Consider the following 24,488-nt stretch of genomic DNA (forward strand, 5'->3'; position numbering starts at 1 on the left):
AGGCTGACTTTGAACTCACGATCCTCCTGTCTCAGCATCCTGAGCCACTGGGATTACCGGTGTGCACCACCATGCCTGGCCTCTTATGAATTCTTAATTGTATCCCGGTACAGAAGGGAAAAGCCCAACCCTCTTGCCCAGATTCTCTTGTTGTTAGATACTGTTCCAACCTGGTTATGTAGCAGTGAGCAAAGTCCTCAGCTTCATGAAGCTTGAGGTATAGTGGGAAAGGCAGATACCAAGCAAGTACCAAAAGAAAAAGACAATTCCACAACACAAGATGGGTTGCAGCAGATTATTAATTATTAGGTTATTAGTTAGAGCTCACAGCCAGGGGTTCAAACTCCAGCATGTCTGCCTAACTTCAAAGCCCTATTAATTTCTTCCTAATATCCTGCCCAGCAGATGGCCAGGCAAGCAGCTGGCATGTTTAGGGCCACCCAGAGCCAGCCCAGCAGGCTCGTGGGCTACCTTGACCAAGCCCTGCCCAGCAAGGAACCAAGAAAAGAAATATCTTGAGGTATTAAGTTCCCAGGGAAACCTAAGGGAAGGAAGGTGTTTAGATGAGATGTCCCTTCACCTGCCTCCCCACAGACTTTTGTATCTTTCTAAGCCCTTGCAACCTCCCTTACTCTTCTTGATGTACCTGCGAGGCCACCAGCAGGGCAACTCAGAGAATCACTTACTCCCTGAATCCTCAGAGCCAGTGAAGCCAAACTGTCTTTCAACCTCTCCGGCCAGGGAAGCAGGCCTGAGCTGCCCAGGCAGCTGCACTCAGCAAGGGTCCTCAGGGAATGAGTGCTCCCAAGAGGCCTCGACTACACTGCCAGTGCCGTGGCCTGGGCCAGGCATGTCCCAGGTGTGGTCCACCTGTCTTGGGAGTTTCCTGGGAGGCTGCTGTGATGATGACCTCTACCATCTCCAACAGCACCTCTGTTCTCTTCCAACATTTCTTTTCTTATTTAGACTTTGTTCAGACAAAAGATTTTGCCACACAGGAGCAAACCAGGCTTCTAGTCAGACACTGCTGCTTTACAGTGAATCCTGGATAGGACAGGGCCTTGCCCTGGGTCAGGGTGGCCTTAAAGTGGCCAGTATAGTGAAAGTGTCTGCCTTAGGCCATTATCTCTTTAGTTAATTCCCCAGCCTTTGGGGCTGATGGTCTCAGTGAGGCAGATGTCCTAGAAGAAAGGGCGTCGCCTCACACTGTGGTCAGAGCTGAGCCCTGCGCTTAGTCTACCCTCCCAAACTTCAAATCCAGATGCTTCAATCCTCCCCTTTTCTCTCTGTGGTCTGATGGAGGTACAGAAAGAGGCAGCACCTTGTACAGGATTGCCCAGGAGCCCTCTGGCCAAATCAGGACTGGAGGGGCCTCTGCACCTGAGCCCTTGCGTTGTGCTCTCTGAGGAAGGAGAGGCCCCCATGCTGTAATGAGGTTGTCCTACTGTAGTTCATGGTCCTTCCTGGGTCTTCCATGTGCCAGGCTGTCTGCTTGGACCCAAGGACAGGGAGCAGGGGCTGATTCTTGTTAGGGAAAGGGAAGCCCCAGCCAGAGCCTCTTGAGGAGGGCTTCCCTAAGAGGGTGAGGGGTAGCCAGCTGTAGGATAGGATAGTACCTGCCATGCCTGGAGGTCAGAGACTTGGGATCCCCAAGAGGTGCCGAGTCCTGCAGCCTAGGCAGAGCAGGAATCCAGGTGCCTTAAGGAGCTGGGCAGCAGCAGGTGGCAGCCCCGAGCCTGCATGTCCTTCTCTGTTTCAGAGTGCAGCTCCTTCTCACCGCCCACCACGGTGATCCTCCTCATCCTGCTGTGCTTTGAGGCACTGCTCTTCCTCATTTTCACGTCAGTGATGTTTGGGACCCAAGTGCACTCCATCTGCACGGATGAGACGGTAAGTGGGCATCCCTGCCCTCCACCTCTTCATCTGGGGCTGGGAAGGACCCCAGACAGGTACTGGAAGGGCTGCTCCCAGACCAGACCCGAAAGCCCAGTAGCTAGGCCCCGGTGTGCAGAGCACAATCCCTTCGTTTGCAGTGACACAGATCGTCTTTATGCACACACAAACCCTCTAGCCTTGGACAGGTACAGCAGATCACACCAGAAACGGGACTAGCAGCCGTGGCTAGAAGGTTGCCTATACCATAGTCCCTTTCATAACCTACCTCCTGGTTCTTTGTACGCACTGCTGTGTTGGGCACTCTGCTAGGCACTGGGGACATGTTTCCCATCTGGAGGCCAGAGGTTTAGAGATAGGGTGATCCACAAGTTATGGCCTAAACCAGCTGGCATAGACAAGGTCAGCTTCCCAGAGGAGATGTCATGACTAGGTCCTAGGGGCATTCAGAAGACACCTGCCTTGAATCTCCAGCAGCTTCTGCTGGCATTTGAATTGTCGGTGCTTGGCCCAGCCCTGGCACTCAGCCATGGCCTCCCATCCCCCCACTCCTTGCCATCCTACCTACTACTCCCTTTTGGGGCCTGTTGAAGTTGCTGGCTGGGCCAGACTGGAGCCTGCTCCCCTGGTGCCCTGCTGCCACCACGTGCTTCTTCAGGTGTCCAGTGTCCTTGAGGTGGCATTTCTTTCTTTTCTGGTTTGGGGGTCAGATAAAGGACTCCAGGAAGAGAGGGCAGCACTTTGCTCTGAGCATGAGGAGCAGAGTCAGGAGGTCTCAAGCTTTTTCACATATTACTCCTGGCTTCCCAAGCTCCCCCAGTGGACATTTTCAACAGTGGTCTGGAGGCTGTGGACTGTTGGGTAACCAGTGTGTGAGTGGGGCTCTTAGAAAGATAGTCCTTCCCATTGCTGTGGGTTTCTCTGCCTTATAGGCATAGAAAAGCAGTCAGCAGAGAAGGGTCAGTACTACCCACTGTCAAAGCACCATAGTGTGGATCTGAGGGGTGGGATTCCCAATGTTTTAGAAGGGTCATGGGACTTTCAGCAACTCTTTTTCATTTATAAGAAATAATGTAATTTCTGGGCACAATGGTGCACGCCTGTAATCCCAGTGACTTGGGAGGCTGAGGTAGGAGGATGCAAGTTTGAGGCCAGCCTCATCAATTTAGCAAAGTCCTAAGGAATTTTGTGAGACCCTGTCTTAAAATAAAAAATGAAAAGGGCTGGGAATGTGGCTCAATGGTAAAGTTCCCCTGATTCAATCCCCAGTACAAAATAAAGAAATGTCATTGCAAAAGAGTTTCTGTAAAATAGTAGCCAATGGTATAGATCCAGCTATGTAGCCAAACAGTAAAGTGACCAGCTTCTCTGTGTAAAAGCTGCAGGGAACCCAAAGGTGACTATCAGGCTCTGCCCACTTTCAGGATGCTGTTGGAGGGCCAGAAGGAAAACATTCCTGGCCTGGTCCTAGTTGTTCTTCCCCGTCAAGGCTATTCCTAAGGGGATATGTTGGAAAGCTAAAGAGAAAGGAACATAGGGCCTGCACCTCATGGGAAAGGGTATCTTCCCCTTGACCAATGTCCTTCCCAGGTCCCTGGGCTGTGAAGACTCAGACTGGACTGTCCCAGCCCCCATCTCACCAGAGACCACAGCAGACAGCTCTAGCTGAGCTCCTGCCAGGCAGCTTCTCTCCTGTGCCTCTGCACAGGGGCCCATACTCAAGCCTTGCCCTTTGTCCAGCTCTGCTGGCAGTTGACCAGCTCCATCTGAAGAAGGGAAAAGGGGAAGTTTCCTCCTAGTCCCCATTTTTTCCAGTGAAATATAGCAAGGGAAGTGGCACAGGCTGTGTGACATTGCCACATTGGCCTCCCCCACGCTTCTGCCCCAAAGGAGCACATGGAAGACCTTCGCCGTGACTGAGGCTGACCTATACTAATCCCTTTCCTTCCTCCTCTGGTGACTTCTTCCCTCACCCACGGCCTCTCACTTCTGCTCTATCTTCTTGGTTTGTGTCTCGCCAGCCCCGCTGAGCCAGCTGCTTCTGGATCCCCACAGGCTGGTGAGACTCAGCGCCAGAGCAGTCATTTGATTTGTTGCTTTTTTTTTTTTTTTTTTTTTTTTTTTNTGCACTCCATCTGCACGGATGAGACGGGAATAGAACAATTGAAAAAGGAAGAGAGAAGATGGGCTAAAAAAACAAAATGGATGAACATGAAAGCAGTTTTTGGCCACCCCTTCTCTCTAGGCTGGGCCAGCCCCTTTGCCACGCCAGATCAAGGGAAGGCAGACCCGTACCAGTATGTGGTCTGAAGGACCCCTGACCAGCATTGCCACTCAGACACAAACCACATCACAGCACTATCGTCCAATCTGTTCTCATGAATGTTTAGACCGAAAAGCAAATCAACTACTCTAAAACTTTTTTTATGTCTCAAGTAAAATGGCTGAACATTGCAGAGAAAAAAAAAGTCCCCATGTTTTATTTTTTAAAAATCATCCTTTTTGATTTTTTGATGACCGAAGCTGCTCTTCTTTTTCCTTTTAAAAATCACTTCTCTGGCCTCTGGTTTCCTCTCTGCTATCTGTCTGGCATGACTAACGTGGAGGGTGCTGTCTCCAGGCCGTGTCCACTTCTACTAATTGAGTGAGACGTGACGCTGTGCGTGGATGGACTGGCCTGGTAGGAAAGCCAGGAGGGCCCTGGCCTCCCACTGCCCAGGAGGCAGTGGCAGGAGCCCATGGGACTTAAAACTCACTGAAGATGGATATTTGCCCCTTGCGGCCTGAGAAGGGCAGGATCAGGGCTGGTGCCTTCAGAAGGGCCTGTGGCTCAGCAGCCTCCTCCCCCAAGTGGACACAGTTTGCCTCCTCATTCACAAAATCAGTTATTCTGCCTTGTACTTTATGGGCCTGGGGTGTGTAGAATAATTTTGGTGGGGAAGGGGGGAGAGTTGAAGGGGTCTAATTTGTATTCTAAATCAGCAGTTTTATCCCTCTGATGATTTCAGAAGAAAATGAAGGAAAGGAGTTTTTCCATTTCAAAATGCCCTGTACAATCAAAGGGGTGGGGGACCATGCAGTTTCAGGCAAGCTACATATTATTCCTTTGTTACAACTACTTCCTCCCTGACCGCCCCATCTCCCTCCCTTCCCTGGCGAGATGTCAATTAAGCAGTGTTGATTCTGGGTGGAACACATGTGCCCCACCGTCAAGCCCTTCTCATTTTGTAAATCTCTAACATGGGTCCACTTTCTGCTATTTAAGAGCCATGGAATGTGTGCGTACCCATGTCTTATTTTAACCTAGGAGACTGTTGTCCTGGCATGGGGCTAACCATGATCTGGGACAACATTTTTAAAGTTGACAGAAGAATGTCCGCTCACTGGACTGAGCCAGGGGCACCTGGCCCTGCTGCACTGAGGAAGGCCAGCCTTCCCATGGGAGGCACTTCCCCCGGGTCTCATTTGAAAGAGGTGGTGACAAGCTAGAGGAAGGACCAAGAGTGGTGGGGAGAGGTGAGGAGATAGGGAGTGCCCTCAGACACAAAAATAACCAATCTGAATCCTGACCATCTGTGAATTCCTACACACTGATTTGTTTTTTAAGCGATTGTCACAAATCTCCCTTTTTAGCTTTTGCTTGGGGTGGGGGCGGGGGATAAGATTTATTCAGTCTAGTCCTGGGTAGGGAGAAAGTTAATCTAGCCATGTGATTTTTCAGAAAAGTCAGTGGAACATGCTGCCTCTTTTAATTCTGTCAGTGCTTCCACATGGAAACAATGCAATAAAACTTTTCCAAAACCTGCTCTGATTTAGCTTTCCTCTCTTCCCATGTTACCCACAGAGGAGGGTAGATCGCCCATAGCTGCTGAGGTTTCTCTGCTGGAGTGGTGATTTAATTGTGATTTAATTGTGCCCTCTCTTGAATGAAGGTTTTTTACTTAAAGATTTCTATAGAAAGGACATTTATGGTCCTTCTCAAACAAGCTGCCCCACCAGGCCTGTCTCTCTTGGCTGGCTGCCGTCTGAATTGCCTGCTTGGTGTTGATGAGCTCTTAGTGGCTCTAGCAAGTCCTTAAGTCTCTCTGGAGTTTGTGAGCAGAGCCACCCAGCCAAAAGCCAAGTCCAGCCAGAGGAAAACATTGCAGAACTCTGGTGAGTGCTGTTCTGGTGCAGTTCTTTGAGGAGCTTTGGCCTCGGGTGGCATGTTGCCAGGTGAGAGACGGCACCCTTGAGCAACTCTGTGACCCTCCCTAAGGCAGGTAACTTGAACTTGCCTCTACTGTGCTATTCGTGCCATAGAATCAAGCCTCAGTTCTTAAGTGTTTTTTTAGAAAGCCTGCTTTTAATCAAGTTCATAGCATTTGTTCTCCATATACGTTCTTTTTTTTTTTTTTTTTTTAACATTTCATTTAGGTACATGAAAGAAGAGTGGCTGTTAGATGACTCTTAGCAGTTAAGAAGGAATGGGTCCCTTGGGAGACAATGCTGCAGCTCTGGTCCTCCCCCTAGGGGACAGGGACTGGTACTCAGGAAATAGCTTTTACGTATTTGGATGTCCTCAGAACCCTCCATCTTCAAGGACAATTTTAAAGTGACGTGTGTTGCTGCTTTTCCCGTGGAATTTCAAAGGAATGCAGTAGATAGTGCTGCATTGAATTTTTTTTGTTCTAAAAATAGAAGCTCATGATTTAAACCTGAGTGTACCGAGTTTCTCTCTCTGAGAGGAAAGGTTCTTTCAAACATCCCAACTGATTGTATCTCTGGATTTGTACAAGCCCTCAGACTGGATAGAGTGACTGTCCCTAGCACTCAGGTCACAATAAAATGCTGCACTCAGCTTACCCCTAGGTGGCCTGGATTTTTCCTATTTCATTTTCCTTTAGACATTTTGTTGAGAATGCAGTGACTTGGGAATGTGATGTCACTTGCAGCATAGGAAGTGGTTCCCAGTCTGGCGTACTCGCAGGGAGAAGGGCCCCCTGAGCTTTCCTAGTATTTTCAGATGGAATGAAAGAGGACATCTCTCTTCCCCCATGGGAAAATGAACCAGTATAGCCAGGCTTTTGGAACGTGGGATCTGGGAAGTGAAATGAAAAAGACATGCCCTGTTGGGTTAGGTGATCCCCAGGTTCCTTTCATCTATCAATGTCAGCCACACGGAACATACAAAAGGCTGAGGTCCAGACGAATTGATGCATATTTGCATGGACTTGGTGGTGACAGCCAACACAAAGTATGTTTGGGTGGAAATGCACGTGCCACACCTCCTGTTAGTTATACCAGTTTGTCTTTGTAATAGCTCCTTGAAAGAGCAAAAAACTACCAGTTTTTGCTCATTCTGGTCAAGTATCCACCAACCTGATCAGAAATCTTCCAGCTGAAGTGAACCCACTAGCATTATTACACTCCTATGCAAGGCTGCCATCACACACGGGCTCCTCTCTGGGAGGCTGGGCTCTCCTACCAGGCCAGTGGGTTTGAAGCTTCTCTCATTTTAAAACTTGCAGCGTACCAGCTAAAAGGTGAGGGGTCCCAACTTAGAAGGAACCCTGCCCCTCCACCTTTTATGTTTGCAGCTGAGAATGGAATCCAGAGCCTCACACATACTAGGCAAGTGCTCTACCATGGAGCAGCACCCCATCCCAGAGCCCCTTAAATATCAAAAAAAACATGAAGAAAGATTCTGCTAGAATTCCTCAAGGCTCTCTGGTAGTCCCTGGCCCAGCAGCATCAGTGTCACCTGGGAAGTTGTTGGAGCTGCCCTACCCCAGACCTACCTACTAAACCAGAATTCTAAAAGCAGGGCCTGGTAGACAATGTTTTAAAAGCCTCTAAGGAACAAACCACTTGGCTTTTGTTTGTTTTGGTGGTGCCAGGGGTCAAGCCCAGGGCCTCAAGCATGTGATATCACTAGGGGCTGGAGAGTGGTACTTAGTGTCACCCCTGATTTAGCATCACCCTTGATGCCTGCTAATGGTGGGTGCAATGTGCGGCCAGGCTCAGTGTAGTGGGCTGTGCCATCTCTGAGGCCATAGGTGCTCCCCTGCAGAGAATCCACTGAGCCCTGCTTCCCTATGCCCACATGTGGCACCTGCAACAAATGAATGCCAAGAAAGCAAGGATGGTCTGTTGGAAGCCGCACCCAGTGCTCCTCCTAAGCATCTCCTCAGTTGAGCTGTCTCGGCCAAGGGCACCTTTGCTGAAGAACCAGCCCAGAAGGGAGCGAGGAAAGAGTGGAACCAAGGGACCCCCAGATGGGAATGCCAGCTGGTGAGTACTCGAGACAGCCAGGGGCATTTGCCCAGCACAGCCACAGGTACATGTCCTGGCCTTGGTTCCCATCTGTGGGCCTCCACACCCACATGACTGTTTCTTGTATCTTTTAAAGACATATGCAGCATGAGAGTCACCTCATAGAAGAAAAAGAATTTACAATGAGCCAATTACAGTGGTACACATCTATAGCCCCAGCACTCAGAAGGCATAGGCCAGAGGGTCACTTGAGCTCAGACTGGGCAACATAGCGAGACTCTGTCTCAAAAAAATAAAATGAATTTACAGTGAAACAGAAACCAACCACTGACCAATGTGCTCTCAAACTGAAGTCTTCATTCCCACTCTCTTCCTCGAGAGAAAGTTCCTGATGACTTGAGCTATGTGGTTCCCTTAGCAAAGCAGGGAGGGCCGGGGCCCCCTCTCCACCCTCAGTCCTCATGGCAGGAGCTGATGGAGCAGATCTGAGGAATAGGACAAGGACTGCAGAGGAGATTTGCCAAAAGGCTTCTGGGGGAAGAAGGCACACATTCTAACAGAGAAATAAGGGAATGCCCTGAACTTCTGCAACCAAGGTCGTGTGATATGGTGACCAAGCATTAGGGATCCGGCCTCAGTCTGGTTCAGTCCCCTGCTTGGCTACTTCCTAGTACACCTTACTACCAAGACATAAGTTTGGACACTCATTTCCGTAAGCTTCACTTCTTGCTATAAAATGGGCATGATAGTCTAACACACAGGTGGACACAAATATTAAGAGTAAAGATTATAAATGGATAGTGTGCGGCACATGATGTGGCTTTAGTGAATGTTAGCTGCATTCAAACCATGGGTCACAACCATTCCTGACTTGTGTAATCAATTCAGTGGTTAACCAGCATGGTTTTTGGTTTGGTTTCTGTTTTTAATTTTAAATACAGTGAACATTGTAGGATAAGAGTCATAAAATTATGCGTGTGTATACCTGTGTATGTACATGTGTTTGTATTCTGAGTTGCAACAAAAAATATTTCCAATTGTGGGTTACATTTAAAAGTTGTGGCCAGGTACAGTGGCTTACACCTGTAATCCCAGCTGCCCAGGAAGCCAAGACAAGAAAGTTGCAAGTTCAAGGTCAGCCTCAGGGAGACCCAGTCAAAATAATAAAAAAGGACTGGAGGTGTGGCTCAGTGGTAGAGACCCCTGGGTTAAATCCTGGTTGGGGCCAGCGGGTGAGGGTATGAAGCCATTGAAGACAGATGGTGTTGTGTGACCAACTTGGAGAGGCATATTTATGTGGGCTGCCCAGTGAGGTTCTGACTTTCTTCACCCAAGAAAGGGTGAAAGAGCCTGTGCAGAGTACATGCTTGACCTCCTCTGGAGCCTCAGTTCTGATACATTCATTTTGGGGAACTGTTGAATTTTTTACAGGTCTCAGCTCATGCGTCAGCCAAGTCATACATCCCCAAAAGAGGTGTAGGTGTAGGCGTTGCCCTCCTAACAGGAGCCAGCCATTTCTGTTCTCTCAAGCTTGAATTATCACTGCTCCTCTGCAAACCTCTAGCTTAAGAATTCTGCCTTCAGGACACCTTTATAATCCACCCAAAATTCCAAATTAAGTGCCCCAGGTCCTTTTTATGTATCATATTCACTTGGAATATTTTCTTCTTTCCAGACTCAAAGTTGACATTCCTTGAATGTTTGTCCGCTTAATTACTGAAGAATTTGTGTGTGGGTACACAGGCCGGGTTCTGTCTTGAATACTTTGATGAGCTTGTTGAGGTTGAATATAATACAAGAGTGCTCATCTGGGAGCATGCCACATGAATGGAAAATTGTAACCCTGGGTGCTCTTTGCTTTGTTCCCCTCTATGTCTTTTCTGACTTTGAAAGCAGCTCATGGAGAGTAAGGCTTTCCGGTACAATTGGGAAAACAATGGGCAGAGAGAGAAGACACCAGTTCTAGTCCCAGTTCTACAAAACCATCTGGATGAGCTTTGGACTCTGTTACAGCCTCTCAGAACTTCTATTTCCCTATTTGCCAAGTGTCAGTACTAATGGCCATCTCCTCACAGAGTGCTGTAAAGGAAGGACTGATAGATAGCCATGGCCTTGAATGAGGTCCCATCTGAATGGACACAGCAAATCTGTCATTTCTGGGCATCTCCTATAGCATGCTCTGCCTCCTGTCCCAGCTCTCTTTGACAGACTTCAGATGATATCCAGGAAGGACATGCAGGATTCCCAAAGCAGGCTGCCTCAGTTGGCTATCACTGCTTTTGCTAAGGAGGTCTGGTGAGGGGCCATCATAGCCTCCTGAGTCCATGACCCACACAGGGTCCCTCAAGACTTGTATCTATAAGGTCCATTTATTGAAATAGCCTTTTTGTTCTGATTAGAAAAATAACACCCATTCATTGGTAAAAACCCAGAGCATGTTGGACGCAGTAGTGCACACCTATAATCCCAGTGGCTTAGGAGGCTGAGATAGGAGGATCATGAGTTCAAAGCCAGTCTCAGAAAAAAGCGAGGTGCTAAGCAACTCAGTGAGATCCTGTCTCTAAAGAAAATACAAAATAGGGCTGGTGATGTAGCTCAGTGGTCAAGTGCCCCTGAATTTAATCCCTAGTCAAAAAAAAAAAAAAAAACCTGGAACATATGGGAAAGTCTATAGAGATAAATAGATCATCTAAAATCCCATTCTGAAGGCAATTTCAGGTTCCATGAGAATGTCATGTTCACCTTTGCTTTCTTCCCTTGACACCAGAAGGAATGTTCCAGTGTCATGTAAAAATGTATGCACACCATTTTTTATGGTTGCCTAGTGTTCTGACTTACAGACTCATTTACTTCACCTACATCATTGGACATTGTTTCCAACTTTTCGTTATTATATTATAATTCAGTGTTCAGATTGTTACTGCACAAATATTTATGTCTTGGAATCTTATTTTTTGTTGTTTTAATATTTCATTGTGATGTAATTTCAGACTTACATAAAAGTAGAATAGTATAAAGAGTTTCCATTTATCATTCCATCATTGCCATCACAGGCTAACATTTTAGACAACCACAATACAAAAAAAACTGGAGCTGAGCATAGTGGCACACTCCAGTAGTCCCAGCTACTCAGGAGGCTGACGCAGGAGGACTGCTAGAGCCCAGGAGCTCAAGGCCAGCCTGGGCAATATAACCCCATGCACACCCTGACACCCTTTAAAAAAAGGGGGGGGGATTTACTGATACATTACTATTTACTAATCTGTATACTTTATTCATTTTTCTCCTATTGTCCCACTAATGTCCTTTTCTATCCCTGGATCCCACATCACATTTTTGGGGAAGGTCCTGGGGATTGAACCCAGGAGTGCTTTACCACCAAGCTACATCCCCAGTCCTTTTTATCTTTTATTTTGATCCAGGCTCTCACTAAGTTGCTTAGGGCCTCACTAAGTTACTGATGCTAACCTCAAACTTAACAATCCTCCGTTTTAGCCTCCTGAGTCGCTGGGATTAAAGGTGTGTATTACCACACCCAGCTAATATCATTTTTCCTATCTCTTTAATCTCTTCCAACTTGTGACAGTTTCTCAGTCTTTGTTTATGTTTCATGACCCTGACCTTTTTTAAATTAAGGTGAAATTCACATAAGGTAATCATTTAAAAATATACAATTTCATGGTATTTAGTGTGTTTGTAATGTGCCATCATCACTTCTAACTAGTGCCAAAATAGGGTCGTCACAGCCTTTGACCTTTTTTCAAGATGGGTAGGCCATGCTTTCTATAGAATATCTTTCACTTTGCATTTGTCCGATATTTTCCCATGGTTAGATTGAAGTTATACAAGAGTATCCCTGAACCATGGTTATGACCTCAGTGCACTGTGACACGTGATATTGATGATGTTTCTTTATTGGTGACATTAACTTTGACATTTGGTTAAGTTGGTAACTGCAACATTTTCCTACTGTAAAGGACTTTTTTCCCCTCGGGAATTAAAAAGTTTCTCATAAGGAGATACCTTGAGCTCAGATTATTTAACTTACAGTTTTTTCAAAAGTCAAGAAACTTAAATTACTGAGATGGGTGGGAAGAAAGGGTATGAGAAGAACTAGGGTGGGTTGTGGTCGGTCTGAGACAGTACATGTCCCTCAGGTTCTCTTTCTGCAAAACAAAGGATCGTGTGAGTTACTTGAGGATCTTGTATGGAAGAGCAAGTCTAGAACTAGGTGCAGAGATCTCTCCAGGGTAGTCTTGAGTCCTGTGAGGGAACACACCCATGTCTGCCACACTCACAGCGAACTCCTGTGGCTTCCAGAAGAGCTGGAGAAAGCAGACCACACTGGGGGGGGTCAAAGCCTCTGTGAGGGTATTGTGGGCCTGGAGAACTGGCCTTGCTGTGTTTTTAACTCCTTTGGGCTTCCCTATCCCAACACCCTCTGTGGCCTGGGGGCCGAGTCACAACCAACACCCAGAGGCAGGTGAGTGGGCGGCTTGGGAGAGGCCACAGGGAGTATCCACTGCATGAGCAGGCCTGAGCCAACCTCGAGCCCCAAAGCCCTGGTGACCCCCAGTGCCCGCTGCATGCTGGTACCTGCTTCACCTTGCATGCTGTGTGTGTCCTGCATTCTTGCCTTTGCCCATCAGCCATCGCCATGCAGAACCTGCTGCTCCTACCATGAGGGGCATGGCCCAGGAAACGGGCTACCTTTCTTATTGGTTCTTATAGATGGGTGGCCCAGCTCACGCCTGGAGAGGCCCAGGGTGTTACTCCTTGGCCCTTGGCCACTCAGCACGTGGCCCCTGTCCAGCAGCTGGCCTGTACCTTTGGGAAGAAAGGAGGGGGAGGCCAGGGGAGTGGGCAGCAGACATAGGCCAGCTGCTATGCAGGCCCTGCTTGCTAGGGCTCCTGCACACTGCTCCCCACCCACACTTCAGCAGCCCTCTGAGGGCCTCCAGGTGACCTGGGCCACAAAGGAATATGCCCTGTTATTTACCACTTTACCCTGGCCTGGGCTCCGTCCCTCTGCTATGCCAGGACCCGGGAGTGTTCATGAAGTCCAGCCCCAGACCATGCTGACGCTCTTTCTCCTGTCCTCCCCAGGGCATCGAGCGCCTCAAACGAAAGAATCAGCCCAGGGAGCACAGGGCCAACTGGAGGTCGGTGAAAGACACCTGTGGTGGGGACTTCTCCCTGAACTGGTTCAACCCCTTCTCCAGACCATGGCAGCCAGAGATGCCCAGTGACAAGGACTTGGTGCGGCAGGTATCATCACTGTCAGATGTAGAGAGCACCCAAACAACAGAGGAGCATTCAGAAGAGATAAAGGACGAGGACTCTATTGAGGTGCTAGATGAATAGGTGTTGTGGGAGACAACCAAACACTTAAAGTGGCTATTAAACCGTGTTCAGGGGTTTTGGTTAATGTCCTCCCCAGAACCTCCTGACACTTCTCCCAGGCTACTTGCCTGGTCTTACCATCCCAGTGACCCCCCTCCTTCCTCTCTCAATGTTGGGATAGACAGGGGACAGTGAAGAAGGTAGGGACTTCTCTGAGTTCGCCTAGGCAGAATGCCCAGAGAGGGGTGTCAGGTCTCATTCTCCAATCTGGGGGGCTTTCACAGCTACTGCCCTCAAAGAAAGCTCCAAACAGGGCAGCCCAAGAACCCATTTCTGGCTTTCATGGGGATGCTGTCATCTTTTGGGAAGGTTGGGGCCCTGGCTCCTGGCTAGTGATGGAAGGGCAGGACAGGGCTGGCTTTGGGGACCTGAGGTGGAGTACTGATGTCAGGAGAACCTACCTACAGTTGCTCTCTGGAAGGATTTTCCCCACTCCCTGCCTAAATTAAGAGAAAGGCGTGGCTGTCACATCTGCTCTCAAGACCTCAGGCTTGAGGGCTGGGGATATAGCTCAGTTGGTAGAATGCTTGCCTCACATGCACAAGGCCCTGGGTTCAATCCCCATCACCACCAAAAAAAAAAAAAAAAAAAAAGACCTCAGGCTTGGCTTGAAAGACGACCCTGCATGCACATGCATGCATGTGCAGGAACTGCCCCAGGATGGAAGTAAGCCTGGGTTTTGACATTAGCATCAAAACTTAGTTCTGTTCCATAGACAATAGAATGTTCCTCCAAATAGCTTGGAGCTGCCCTGCCTCGTGTCTCCTCCATTCACAGGAGAGACATGGGCAGGACCTGTCATTTAACTTTCCCTCCTGGAGAGAGCCTAATACCAAAACACTCATGGGCAGAAATGACCAGAAATTCTACCTGTGTTTTGGGCCAGTTCTCCCAAGGTGGTACCTATCCTGACTCTCAGACAGAATGATAGTGGCCCGGGCCTTCAGACTGATGATGAACCTAGGAGACAGACACCCCCACCCACTACGTTCTGCCAGGATGAACCTGGATGTAGTGAGCCCCCATGAAGCCTGGGGCATCTGGCCATTAGTGAAGGTCTGAGCAGGCCCTCTGCTGAGAAGCCCCATTGTAGTGGTTTCTGAAGCAACAGCTACTGCAAAGTCTAACTCAAGGGTCCCTATCCCCATCAGATATGAAAAACACCCTGCTCTCCAACTCCTAGCTTGGCCTTTGTTCCTACCCATTTCCCTGGTATAGTCTGGCCCCAAGATGGGGGGAGATGAGGCAGAACGTGCCCTTGTAAGGTCTCCATGTCAGGGCCCCCCTCCTAGCTATAGGTGAAAGGGCATGAGTCCCAGCCCAAAGGGACCTGTGGCCCCAGATGAGTGGGGAAGAAGATACAGCCTCAGGACACTGAGAAAGGAAGGCTAGCCAAGAATGGTCTAGCTGTATCTTTGGAGATACAGCCTCAGGACACTGAGAAAGGAAGGCTAGCCAAGAATGGTCTTGTTCTTGGACAGCATCCTTGGGTGATCCCTAGAGGGAGGGGATCCATCAGAGAATCCTCTGTCTACACCTAATGCCCCACCAGGCTCTGCAGTGAATTGCCCAGAGGGGCCGGTTCACAAAGCCCCCTCTATCCTAACCCTCACTCACAGCTCTCCAGCTGTATTCCATGAGTGAGTGACAGTCGGACTCTAGTGTAGAAGGACCCGGAAGGTGTTGGCCTTCCACAGCCAGGCTGAAGGCCTGTTTTCTTGGTCCAGGTCAGCTTTCACATTGATTAATGCCAATGCACCAGTGACACAGTGGCTTTTTTCCACGGTGGCTACTGACACGTAACGTTCTGCTTAGCCCCAAACTGAAAGCACTACACCTGACATCCAAGCGAGACACGGTTTTTCAGGGAGGGAGCCGGGGTGCAAACCTTCACCTCTTTGAATAAAAAGCTCTGTGCTCGACCTCTGGAAGAATCTACTGTTTCTAGGAGGAGATCCCAGTCCAAGTCCTTGGGCAGCACCCTTCCTTTCAAGTCACCTTGAGGACACCTCTAGGAACACTGCTTTCATCCAGTTCCAGTGTGCCAGACAGGGGTCACACAGACACCTGTGATGGCTGTGTCGCCTCGGGTCCAAATGCTGCACCCTGGGATTACTAACCAGACCCGTGGGCTCCTGCGTAGTGTTTCCAGCAGAGGGAAAAGTCACTCTTCATCCAAAAGGCACTCACCAAACACCTGCGGTGTCCCAAGAGTGATGGGGATTGAGGTTTGTTAATTTTGAGTGCCTGAAAGGGGGACAATGGATGGCAGGCATTGCACCCCTGAATCACACACACGGTGACCCTCATTCAACCTGCACATGTGTCTCTGCCAGGGTCCCTGTGCTCTTGGACTTGTAGCCCTTGAGAGAGAGGCTGGATGTCCCAGATAGGACCCAGAATTAAAAGCCATCCCCTCAGAGAACCCTGCCATGTGATCCTCCCCATATGACACCCAGAGCAGGTGCTTTAATTAGCTTGTTGACATAAAGAAGTGACCCTGGGAGCCAGGCTGGTGGCTTATGCCTATAACCCAGCAACTCAGTATGCTGAGGCAAGAGGATTCCAAGTTCAAGGCCAGCCTTAGCAACTTAAAGACCCTCAGCAATTAGTGAGACCCTGTCTCAAAATATAACACGGTTGGGGATATAACTCAGAGGTTAGATTCCCAGTACCAAAAAAAAAAGTCTACCATTTGAACCTCCAGGGGGGCAGAAAAAATGGATTTCAGTTAGAGAAGAAGGGCCCTCTTTTCCAGAATGATGTACCTCCAGAACAGACCCCCACTCAAGCATCGGGGTGCAGGCAATAGGGTCTCTCCCCTAGCTTTGCCCAGAGTAGCAAATGGACCTGCTCTGCTGCTTAGGGCCTTGCTTCTGCTCAGCCTGAGGCATCTGAGAAAGAGTACCCATGCCCATCTGAGAGAGCAGAGTCTCAGGACAGGGAGAACCTGGCACCTGGCCTGGGGACATCTCCAGTGTGGTTTCCTACAGGGCCTGACCCCTTCCCTTGGGCCCAGCGGGGTCTTCAAGCAGGCTGAGAGAATGATCCAGTTGGCAGATGCCCCAGCACTGGTGAACCCATGGCCTGAAGAGATGGCAACTTGTAGCCCCACTGAGTACCAGCCCTGGGCTTCATGGAGGGGATGTGTGGTTTTGCAGGTCTTAGGCTCTGAATCTAGACAATGGTGACACTACTTTTTGAGGCCATGACTCGAGGGATGGATGTTCTGTGGCCTAGGCTAGGTGTTGCTAGCTGTAAAAGAGGTGGCCTAGCTGCCTGTGGTTTGCATTGCCTTTGAATACCTTATCTTTCACCTGGCTGGCTTTTGAATCTACCCTCACATGACTAATCAAATCTAATCATCTGTGATCTGAAAGCAAAGCATGAAGTAAGAAATGCTGAAAATATTTCCATAATTGGGATAACATGAAACTCAAGTCTCCAAGAAGGAAAATATGGAGCCAAATTTTTCAAGGTTCTTGTAGTGAAAGACATCTTAGTATTTAAACAAAACAAAACAAAACAAAAAACTACACAAGACTGGTTTTTGTTATTGTTATTTTTGGTACCAGGGATTGAACCCAGGGCACTCAACCACTGAGCCATATCCCCAGTACCCTTTATTTTCTGTTTTGAGACAGAGTCTTCCTGAGTTGCTGAGGCCTCACTAAGTTGGTGAGGCTGGCCTCGAACCTGTGATCCTCCTGCCTCAGCTTCCTGAGTGGCTGGAATTGCAAGAGTATGCCACCACAAGACTGTTTAAAAAAAAAAAAAAAAAAAGGGAGCTGGGCACGGTGGTGCACACCTGTAATACCAGCAGCTCAGGAGGCTGAGACAGGATTGTAAGTTCTCAGCAAAGGCAAGGCACTAAGCAACTCAATGAGAACCTGTCTCTAAATTTAATAAAAGGGGGGTGGGGGAGCTGTGGCTGTGACTCGGTGGTCGAGTGCCCCTGAGTTCAATCCCCAGTATCAAAAAAATAAAAAAAGGACTGGGGATGTAGCTCAGTGGTAGATCACTTTCCTTCCATGCACAAGGGCCTGGAGTTGATCCCCAACACTGCAAAGAATTAAAATTAAAACTTAAAATATATATACATATATAGGTGTGTGTGTGTGTGTGTGTGTGTGTGTGTAAATATATCTTCCATTCAGAGATCTGGGTCCATTTCTCTGGAATCAAGGTGTCAGGCCCGTGCTCCCTCCAAAATCTCACACAGAGAATCTCTTCCCTCCAGCCTTTCTCTCAGCTTCTGATGCCAGCAGTTCTACATGTATATATACAATCTACTCTGTCATTGTTTTGAGGAATTCAAGACATGTAATCCTATGCCAGCCAGAGGTCCTAACCTGACCTACATCCTGGCCTCTTTCAGGATCCCTTGTAACCCAAACAGGGACCTTCCTGCACTACCCAGCCCCAGCTGCAGCCTGTGGGCCTGAAACCCCCTCCAGCAGAAAGAAGGGTGCAAGGTGGCCTCCATAGGGGGGGTCCTTGAAACAAAAATGTCTTTCCCAAGCTCCATAGGTGCTCCTCCTCAACTCCAGGGTTAAATACCTGTGTGTGCTCCACAGGCCATAGGCTCCAACCCGCCATTCCAGGCTCCCTTCTGTACCCCTGGACAAGAACTGAAGCCAGGCTCTGCTCCTCCTCCCTCAGGACACCTCCACCCCTGCTCCTTCCAGAGCCAGAGCACCAGAGACTTGCCCCTCCTTCCCCAGCTGGCCTCATCGCACCCTCTTTCTCACACCCCCACCTCTGCCACCCAGGGCATCTTTCCTACATGTTTCAGGCTTGATCTCATTCTGTGGTTTTCACCCAAACATGTAGCTCTGCCAGTGGATGCTCCCTCCCATCTCCTGCTCTCTGTCCCACTGGTAATACAGACTCATGACTAAACACTCTACCTCCTGAAATCCAGTCAGCAGTCTACTAAGCACCTGTCATGGCAAAGCTAGCTTACAGGCATTTCAAACATCCCCCAGACTGGACGGCCACAGGGACCACATTCTCCCTGCCTCCTCCCAGGAGCTGGGAAGAAATACTTAGCTAAGCCACTTGGGTGAAGGTGGAGGTAAAACCAGAGAAACTCTTGATGCTTAAGTAATGTCAGATGGACCCCTAAATCCCTCTCAAGGGAATGTGGGCCCCATGAAGCCTGGGGATCCCATGTCACAGAGAGGAGAAAGTGAGTCTGGGTCCACATATGAGATGTAGCGCCCTGGCCCCACCTAAACACAAGGGACAACCTCAAACAGGCCCAGACTTCTGAGATGATGGGCTTTGTGACAATGTGCTCCAGTTGTTAGAGGCAAGGTGGCCTTTCTTAGAAACTGCCGTGGAGTCTTCAGAAAGGGAACCACTTTTTCATGGGAGAAAGCTAACCAGCCAGGACCAGAAGAGTCTGGCACCCAATTTTACTTCACACTGCACTGGGTGTGCATTACAGTCACCTGAGTTTAGGTGCCAAGCCTTTTCACTTTAATCAATTGTTATGTAAAACCTCTGGATGAATACACAAGAAACTGACAACATGAGTCACTTCTGGAAAGAGGAACTTCAGTGTCTGCAGGAGCCTGGGCACACGCCTGTAATCCCAGAGACTTGTTAGGAGGAGGCAGGAAGATCATAAATCTAAGACCAGCCTCAACCATTTAGCAAGATCCTTGGCAACTTAGTGAGACCCTAATTCAAAATAAAAATTTTTAAAAAGTCTAGAGCTCAGTGGTAAAGCATCCCTGGGTTCAGTTCCCAGTATCAAAGAAGAAAAGGTCTAGGGAGAGGGTAGGAGAGGAACTTATCTCACCATTTGCATTTTCAGAATTTTGTACTATATGCAAACATTACTCATTTTTAAAAAATATTTTATGATTCAGTTGACCAAAAACTGAAAAAAGGAAAATCCTTGAACTATCACTTCTCTAGGAATATCCCCTCTTTCTTAGGAATGCAATTGACCCAATGATAAGCCAGCCAGCGTTCCCCCAAAGGTTCTAGAGGCTCCACCCAACTCGGAGGCCAAGTTCCAGGTAGGAACCTTTCTGACCAGCAGCTTACCTCGACAGAGAAGTCAAGGTGCAGGGAACATGGGGACATCTCAGCAGCTATTGTTTCTTTGGAGTCCACAGTATCTTCAACAACCTCTGATGATTGGCTCATCAAACATGCCCAAGTTGCTGAGATGTAGATATTAAAGTCCAAGGTCGAAATCATTTCTGATATAGCCAGGGAGAAGTGGAGTTTTCATCAAGCATAGAATTAGATTTAACTCTGGATGGACTGAACTGGGTAACCTTGGGCATGCCCCATCCTCTTTTTAGAAAACAAGAAGCTGGGCTTCTTTTTTTTTTTTTTAATTTATTTTTTTTTTAATTTTTATTGTTGGTTGTTCAAAACATTACATAGTTCTTGACAAATCATATTTCACACTTTGATTCAAGTGGGTTATGAACTCCCATTTTTACCCCGTATACAGATTTCAGCATCACATCGGTTACACATCCACTGTTTTACATACTGCTATACTAGTGTCTGTTGTATTCTGCTGCCTTTCCTATCCTCTACTATCCCCCATCCCCTCCCCTCCCCTCTTCTCTCTCTACCCCATCTACTGTAATTCATTTCTACCCCCTTGTTTTTTTTTCCCTTTCCCCTCACTTCCTCTTGTATGTAATTTTGTATAACCATGAGGGTCTCCTTCCATTTCCATGCAATTTCCCTTCTCTTTCCTTTTCCCTTCCACCTCTCACCCCTGTTTAATGTTTTTTTTTTTTGATGGATATATCAATTAGCGCTTGATTTAATCATTTTGTACTGTGTATGTATATCAAAACATCACATTGTACCTCATATAATTATGACTCATCAATTAATATTAATTTTAATGAATAGTACCTACTAATACTACCTAATTTGTGTGATTACTGTGGAGATTAAAAAAATAAACAGGAAGTGTTTAGCAGAGTGCCTGTTATAATCTCATAAGTAGTCAAACCCTTTAGATCCCTCCTTTCCCAATTCCGGAAGCATTCTGATGNCAGTGTCCCTGTAGCATGCTCTTTTTAGGTCTTTAGGGAATAGACCGAGAAGGGGAATAGCTGGGTCAAATGGTGGTTCCATTCCCAGCTTTCCAAGAAATCTCCATACTGCTTTCCAAATTGGCTGCACCAATTTGCAGTCCCACCAGCAATGTACAAGTGTACCCTTTTCCCCACATCCTCGCCAGCACTTGTTGTTGTTTGACTTCATAATGGCTGCCAATCTTACTGGAGTGAGATGAAGAAGCTGGGCTTAAATAGAATTATCGTTGGCTGACTGCCAACCCTAAGTCCATGCCAGACATTACCAGCGGTGGTCAGGATGTCCCACGCATTCTCAGTGCTGTGCTCTAGGCACCCCAAACCCATTGATGAGAGTGAGCATTTGAGATAAAGTCTCTACCATCATGAAACATTTCTAATGGCACTTCTAGCACTCCAAATTGCTAACTCTGGGGTGGACCCCAGGCTTCTGCTCCACAGATGTCTTTGGCCCCCATTTCCTCTGTGCCTGGATTCCTTGTGACTTCCAAAAGACAGGTAGACAATAAAAATTTGTTTATGCACAAAGTTTATCAGTGCATGGGAGCAGTCTACAGAAGAGAGAGGACTCTCCAAGGGTGAGCATCCTGATCTCTTGGTGCTGAGGCTTCCCATCTAATTTTGGTACCTTGACCCTGGATGTGCACGACTCTGCTTGCCAGGTATGTTGCAGGTCAAAGGAGCCTGTGATGTTGACACTGTATAGAGTGGCAGTCTTCCTTTTCAGAATCAGGGTCATTGACAGAATTTCCTGGCAGCACAGGATTTTTCCTGATGGACATCTGAGGCAAGTACTCTTTCCTAGGGGGGTGTCCTCCCTCATAATTTAGGGGAGAGAAGGTGCAATCCATGGCCTCCCTTGCCTCAGAGGAGACACAAAACAGCTTCCTGAGAGCACTCCTTCAAGGACTAAATATCCCAACCCACCCTAGGTGCAAGAGAGGACCTGCCTATCTGGCTAGGACTCCAGAGACAGATTCACACAGAGGAGTGTCACCCCTGTAAGGAGGGCAATGCCTGATGTCTGGAGAAGCCTGGAATCTGGCTTTATTTGAATAACACTTTTGCCTTGAACTTGATGATCCTCATGCCTCTCAGTCTTCTGAGTAGCTGGATTCTCAGGCATGCACCACTGTACCCAGCTTCCATAGATTTTCCAAGTAACCTCAAACCAGCCCCATGCCTCTGTTTCTCCATATGTACAAAGACACCCTCACCAAGTTCTTCCAACTACAAGGGGACTACAGTCTTATTCAGGTCTTAGTACTTCATACCCCAGTGAGATAGGAATCCCCATGATGTGACTTGAGGCAACTCACTTCACCTCCCTGAGTCTCATTTGCAAAATGGGGAAAATGATAAAATTTATTTTGAAAGGTTGTCTGTGAGTTACGCAGATCATGTTGGTAGTGCACATGGCACATGGCAGGGACCCCTTAAGTGCTACCATATCATTAAGACTATTAGCTTCATGTTTATCAAAATATCTGGCAATGCTGGGCATGTTAGCACATGCCTATAATCCCAGTTATCCAGGAGGTTAAGGCAGGAGGATCGCAAGTTCTGAACCAGCCTGGGCAACTTAGACCCTGTCTCAAAATGAAATTTTTAAAAAAGGGTTGGGGATTGGGGATACAGCCCAGTGGTAGAGCACTTACCTAGCAATGTACAAGGTCCTGGTTCCATCCCCAGTACCATCAAAAATAAAAATAAATAAAATGAAAGTCATCTGGTAAATTGAAGACTCTGCTCTGCCCAGTAGAAATGGCAGGAATGATTGGCATGCCCTTTGTTTGGGGATCCCCATCTGCTTGGCTGTGTATCAAAAACCCACTTAAGCTGAGGCCAGGCCAGGAGAGCATCAGGGATGCACAGCCCCTCCCACTGCCCACTTCCTCTGGCTGAGCTCCTGCTTCTAGCTGCCTGCTGCCTGACAGCCATCTTCACCTTCTGGCAGATCCAAGCATCCATCCACAGGTGGAAGGAAATTCCTACAACTTGTTGGGAAGTGGCCCAGCCCCAGCTGGGTGGAGATATACACACCAGAATTGCCAGGGACATTTCCATCACTAAGGTTGTTCTCTGGGTTGGGAATCCTTTATCACCAAAGGGAAGGGGGCCATCACTGAGTCCCAGGTGACCCTCCTGGAAAGGTTTAGGACACAGCTCTGGGTGCAGGTGAGCAGTTTTTATCAAAATATCTTCATTAGACCCTGATCCTGCCTGCGGCTCCTAAAGAACCTGGGGATTTTCACTACTAGACACAGTGAGCTCAAGGCAGGACTCTTAGCTTGATGTCTTTGTGGTTGAGCACAACGGATACCAATAAACATTTGCCGGATGAAAGAATAGTTGTCATCTTTTCCTGGGTTGGAGACTGCCACTCTCTGGGAATCTGATTTGACTGATCAGTGATTTTGTAACTGACCAGTCTCTGACCTCTCTTATTGATTCTTGCTATTTTCAAAATGATTTCACCCTTGATTTTCTAAGTAAACAATTATGTAACTTACAACAACACAGTTTTGGTGCCTCCTTTCCAATAGTTTCAAACTCCCGCTCCTCCCTTCTAACTTTTTCAACTTTTTCTTGTGTCTTGATACATGAACTAGAACTTCACAGCAACATGTCAACAAAAGCTATGAGAACCAGCATCCCTGCCTGGCTCCAACTTCAACTAGAATGCCTCCGGTGTTTGTAACCATGCCCTGACCTTCCCACCTCGCCCACTTCCTCTGCAGCTTCTCAGTCTCCCTTTTCTCTCCTCTAGTCACTCTTAGCTTTGTAAGTGACCTGTGTACTACAGATCAGAGAGCAAAGGAAAATGCTCACAATGCCAGTTACATCAAAAGTTCTCATACAACAGTGTGTACCAGGTCTCCTGGGCCAGGTGCTAGAATTACATGCAGATTTCTGGCCTCCACCCCTAGGGGCATTTTTAGCAGCCCCTCCCCAACCCTGGGAGTTTCTGGTACAGATTATACAGGACTATATTTTGAAAACAACTGAATTTCCAAAGCAGTGGACACCTGCCTACAACCTGAATCAGTCTCTGAAAGGGTTTGAGCAGCCCAACAATAGAGTGGAACCCTTTGGGTGGGGAGGATCTGGAGGTTGGGCCTAGGCTAGAAACTTCCTGGGAAGGGGTAAGCCAGGATAAAGAGGAGGGACCCTACCAGATCCAGACATGGCCTTGCTGCTGTCTGTGTTATCCATCTTATTTACCCTGATGTCCACCCTGGGGTTCTTTCCAGTGTCAAGGACTTTCTTTCCAGTGTCAAGGTTCTTTCCAGTGTCAAAGGTGGCCACAGTGTTCTGGGATACCCGATGCTCTCAGCACTGAAACGATCTGTGTAGGGATGGTCAGTCATTGTGAGGGCTGGAAGTCCCCCTTGGTACCTCTCCCCTCAGCCTCCTGCCTACCTATGATCAGAACCCCAGAAAACACCTGGCTGAGGAACACAGGCTTCTTATCATCGAGACCTGCTGCAGGTTCATAGGTAGGGGCCATCCATCCAGTAGACTCATCCACTCGCCTTGCTCGTCTCAGCTCATCTGATGCACACCAGGAGGTGGGATCATTGTTCACCCCTCAGCAGAACAAGATGTGGCTAACCCAGCCTGGCCACCGAGCGCCCCCAGTGTAGACACCCTGAGCACCTCAGAACATTTTCAGGACACGGTCTTTCCAGGGCAAGCAATGCACCCAAAAGGACCGAGGAGCATACCATCCATGTGACCTGGGGCAGATGGTCATGAGACCTCCCTTTAAAGCTTTAGGATGACCTGGGGAAAGCCTATGTTGGCTTCGGAAGCTTCCATTTTTAAATTAATTGCCAGTGGCCTGCCTCTCTC

At 48.1% G+C, this 24,488-nt stretch overlaps 1 protein-coding gene across 6 annotated transcripts in view; it reads left to right on the forward strand.

Annotated features, from left to right (window-relative positions):
- Positions 1-14,239, forward strand: part of Zdhhc3 (zinc finger DHHC-type palmitoyltransferase 3) — a 52,594-nt gene extending 38,355 nt beyond the window's left edge. For 3 of the 6 annotated variants that reach the window (XM_048795090.1, XM_015489388.2, XM_048795094.1), the window contains 2 exons: positions 1,760-1,890; positions 13,255-14,239. In XM_048795090.1, the coding sequence (XP_048651047.1) occupies positions 1,760-1,890; positions 13,255-13,512 (389 nt within the window). In that variant the 3' untranslated portion in view covers positions 13,513-14,239. Of the gene's footprint in view, positions 1-1,759; positions 1,891-4,018; positions 5,699-8,008; positions 8,167-13,254 lie in introns of those variants that run through there. The other 3 variants (XM_048795092.1, XM_048795093.1, XM_048795091.1) reach the window with 2 other exon arrangements.
- The last annotated feature ends 10,249 nt before the right edge of the window (positions 14,240-24,488 follow it).

Source organism: Marmota marmota, unplaced genomic scaffold, assembly GCF_001458135.2.
Source record: "Marmota marmota marmota unplaced genomic scaffold, marMar, whole genome shotgun sequence".
In the NCBI taxonomy this organism is placed as follows: Eukaryota; Metazoa; Chordata; class Mammalia; order Rodentia; family Sciuridae; genus Marmota; species Marmota marmota.